General features: G+C 26.5%; 1 protein-coding gene across 2 annotated transcripts; it reads left to right on the top strand.

The window, feature by feature from the left end:
* Positions 1–1,206: 1,206 nt before the first annotated feature.
* On the top strand, positions 1,207–3,091 carry LOC108572718 (RILP-like protein homolog). 2 transcript variants are annotated; one of them, XM_017934995.1, is made up of 6 exons: positions 1,207–1,539; positions 1,649–1,769; positions 1,877–2,004; positions 2,156–2,529; positions 2,665–2,763; positions 2,826–3,091. In XM_017934995.1, the coding sequence occupies exons 1-6, from the start codon at positions 1,228–1,230 to the stop codon at positions 2,947–2,949; spliced, it is 1,158 nt and encodes a 385-aa protein (XP_017790484.1). In that variant the 5' UTR covers positions 1,207–1,227; the 3' UTR covers positions 2,950–3,091. The 2 variants fall into 2 exon arrangements, with proteins under 2 accessions (XP_017790484.1, XP_017790483.1); XM_017934994.1 differs by having other exon boundaries at positions 1,649–1,790.
* The last annotated feature ends 1,222 nt before the right edge of the window (positions 3,092–4,313 follow it).

The raw sequence follows: 4,313 nt of genomic DNA, 5'->3' as shown, positions 1-4,313 counted from the left end.
AAAATTTCACAGTATTCTTAATTTTTCCAATGTAACATTATATCAGTTATTTTATATTTTATTTAACTATTGGAAATGATGTTAAGAATTACTAGAAGTTTCATAAAAGTAGAAATAGTTTTATATTTCGGATTGTTCTTTAAATTTACATTAAACGTTGAAAGCAACGAAATTGAAAAAGTCGTACAGCATTTAAGTTCCTTTTTTATGTAAAATTTTTCATTAAAGTATTTTAAGCTGATGTGTGTACGCGCGTGTATTGCTGTGTGTGTACTTGCACGTACGTAGTGTACTTGCCGTACGTTAGTGTGCATGTTTACATATGTGTGTATTGTCATTATATTTATCTAATATTACTCTTTTTGTATATTTTTTTTTACGATGATGCTTGCAGAGTAGTGTAGTTTACCCATAGGTCTCATTATTTAACATTTTACTCAACATTGCAAAAGAAAAAAAATTATAAACAAATATTTTGAATTTACAGTTGCTTGACGAAAATGTTGTTTTTAGTTGTAAATATCCAATTATTAAACAATTAAAATAAATTTAGATAAGTTTGATCAGAAAGACCCAATCACTGTGTAGCTTTAATCAACATTAACTGATAGATACAGTTTGCGAAAATCACAGAACTAGAAGAAGGAAGCTAGTCTTAATCAAGAATTACTAGATTGTCGATTTTTAACTTCTTTAATGTTTTTTTGCCTTTTAATTTATCAATTATAAAAATACGATTTGTACAGTGTATATGACAAAAATATCTATATGTACGAGTATGTATATTAAATATAAAATTTACTATCTGTATTACTGTGCAGTATTAAGTAGCATTTGACGTAACTGTTGCAATTGTGACTGATCGACATGATCTCATATTTCTAGTATATTAATTGTTATCGATGTATACATTCCAGTTATTAACATTCTTGTATGTTGAATGTTATTTGATTAATTAACGCCACGCCTAAATTAATATAAAAATGTGTAATATATAATACTAAATTAGTGTTACATTTTGCTATTGTCAATTGTACTTTGCAATGTATTTTAAAATACTGAAACTGCAATATAATATGCTAACATATTATTGAGATTAATATAATGCATCTTAATATTAATTTATAAAAACTAATAGTAATTAGTATTTGGTATTATCTTTCTTAAAATATATTATTATATTTTCAGCAAGTCTATATATAGCATACTTTGATATAAAAAATATTCATGCCTTTTTGTTTGGGAAATTATACAACCCAAAGCATGGAGGACTATCCTGTAGTATCGGACATATCAGTTGTAGATGTTTATGACATTGCATCAGAAATAGGAAAAGAATGTGAGAAACTGATAGATTTGTATGGTGTAGGATCTGTAACCAATCTTATGCCAAAAGTAATACATGCATTAGAATTGCTAGAAAATCTTGCTACCAAAAATGAAGGTGAAAATACTACAGTTCAAGAATTGCGAGCAAAAATTTCACAATTGGAAAGTGATAAAATTGGAAAGGCTGAAGATAGACAAAAATTTGAGAAGGTATTTTACTTTAAAAAATCAATAAATATATAGAAATAAAGCTTACTATATATACTATAAATTCTTTCTAGTTTGCCTATTTATTTAAAGATATTTAATTATTGTATAGGAACTAGAACAAATTGAAGAACATTGGCATCAAGAATCTCATGATTTAGTAGAAATGGTAACAAGGTTACAAGAAGAAAATAGACGATTATCAGAGGCTTTGCAAGAAACACGAAATGATAGTCAGTACAGCACTCAACAAAGTACTAACAACCTTTTTCCTACTAACACAATATTGGTAATATTACATTATACATATGTATTATTACTTATATGAATATATTTTTAGCTTTCACAGCTAGTCAAGAAGTTGATGTAGCAGTGTTACAGCATTTAAGATCTATGATAGACAAACAAAGAGACCAAATTCGTGCAAGAGACAAAGAGCTGCTGCAAAAGAATATGGAAATAGAAAATGTAAATTGGTACTTAAGTTCGTATGTAATTTGTGACTAATATAAATTGTGATTAAGTATTGCTTTTGTAAAATGTGATATCATATCTGATATAATATGATTTTCTTTAATATTTCTTGCTTCATACTACTTCATTTTTGTATTTTACATAGCTGACCGCACAGGTTGAGAAACTCGGAGTCGTTGGCCGGGAATTAAAGAGGAAACAACGTCAGGCACAGATGCAGGCACGTGGGCTAGTAGAAGAAAGAGCAGATTTCTTGGCTCAGTTGCAAGATCAGAATCGTGAATTAATCAATCTTCGCGCTCGCCTTGGTTTGGCAAAAAAAGAAAACGAAGACTTAAGTAAATTGCAAACAGGTTGCCCAGACTTAACAAATAAGGCTGTTTATGATCTAGACGATCCTGATAGACCTAGATTTACAACAGCTGAATTAAAAGAAATTTTACATGAGCGTAATGAATTGAAAGCAAGAGTATCAGATTTGGAAGATGAGCTAGAATTATATCGGCCAAAACCTGAAACGTATGTCTTATATATAGTCAGCAATAATATACTTTACCATATAAATTATGAAAGAATTTTTTTAATATCATATAATAATATAATTTTCAATATTATGTAAGAGTACAATATATTATTTTTTTTATAATATTATAGGGTTGAAGATGATAAAGATGCTCCTGTACAAGGTCCTCTTCCTTATGAACCAGATGATGCACCCTGGAAAAGAACATCAGAATCTGGTATTCGCAAATTGTAAGTAATCCATACGAGAAATTAAAAAATTCTAATTTTTAATAATAATATATACTTTCCAGTTTCCGCAAAATTTTCTCGGAGTCTAGCAGTAGTTTTTTAGTTGGTAGTAGTCCTCGCAGAAGTCTTTCTAGTTTATCAAAAATGGCCCTGTCAGGAAACAGCACATATGATGAATCCATATAATGATTTTTCAATACACAATGTTCAACATTTTATGAAGATTTACTGAAGATAATATTCTTGCATATACTCACCGCATTTTATTTCCTGGTAATGATACATAAATTGTTTTAAAATGATTTTTTTTGTTTAAGCTTTGGTTATTACAAATGAACGACTGGCTAATATGAACATACAAATTTAGACAAAGCATGAATATTTGCATATGTGCAGCATTAATATGTACAAATATATATACACAATGGTCTAAAACGAATTAAATATATATATACGTTTTTATGTTCACAATTGAATTAACGTGCCTCCAAAGTTAGAAGTGTTAATAATAATGCAGGTAATATTATGCATATGGTAGTATGTCATTATTTTTATTGATATATGTAAAATATAAATGACAGTATAAAGTACTTATAATATTAGGTGAAATGACACAATATCATGTGTAGGAATGCAGTAGTATTTTTTTTTATTATATGTTGATAGTAAACATAAAACAGGTTTCTAGGTGCAAAAAGATGGAATTTTATCTTGTTACAATTTGAAATTTCGTAATTTTTTTGTCGCATTTATTGTGTAATAAATACAAGTGTCTGAAAATGTACTGATAAATAGCATAACAAATATTTATTTTTGAATTATAATTTAAATATATTTAAATCATATATATGTTATATCATTTCTATGCGATTTCAGTATTCTATTTATAATTTGTGCCATTAAGTGTTAATGTGAAAATAAAGATATACATTATATTTATGTAGAATGTAAATAATATTTGGAAATTATAAACGTAGATACATTCAGTATAATATAAAGAGATAGTAATACATGCAATGATACAGTAAGTTATAATAGTGGTATTAATGTGGAAAACACCCGATCATCGTATAAAAGACATTCAAATCTAGTTAATAAAATATATTAATAGTAGTAACTTCTCATATTAATTCATAAATTAAAATTATAAAAAAAATCAAAATAGTTGTCACTAACATTATTTTAGTATATTTCAGAAAGAACATAGACTTGCAAACATGTCTTATACATATTCTAATTAAAGAATTAAAAATCATTATTTTAACAAAATACACTGTCATGTAAAAATGTAATTATCAATTTGGTTCTTATAAAAAAACAGTTGAATTTTTAAAAATCATTAAAAGTTTTAAAAATTTTGACAAAAGTTTTATATATTTTCCGGAGGTTACGACATTAAACACAAAAATAAATATTTGGATAATGTGTATTTTTAAAACAGTAAACACACATATAATTAATTGAATAGATTTAAATTTAATGAAATACTAAAATGAAATTGAAAAATTAATATTAATGGAGAATGTATTATAACTTAAGTTATATATAAC

The sequence above is a fragment of the Habropoda laboriosa genome, unplaced genomic scaffold (assembly GCF_001263275.1).
Source record: "Habropoda laboriosa isolate 0110345459 unplaced genomic scaffold, ASM126327v1 scaffold22, whole genome shotgun sequence".
In the NCBI taxonomy this organism is placed as follows: Eukaryota; Metazoa; Arthropoda; class Insecta; order Hymenoptera; family Apidae; genus Habropoda; species Habropoda laboriosa.
Note: the sequence above shows the minus strand (reverse complement) of the source record. Positions and strands in the feature narration are given on the sequence as shown.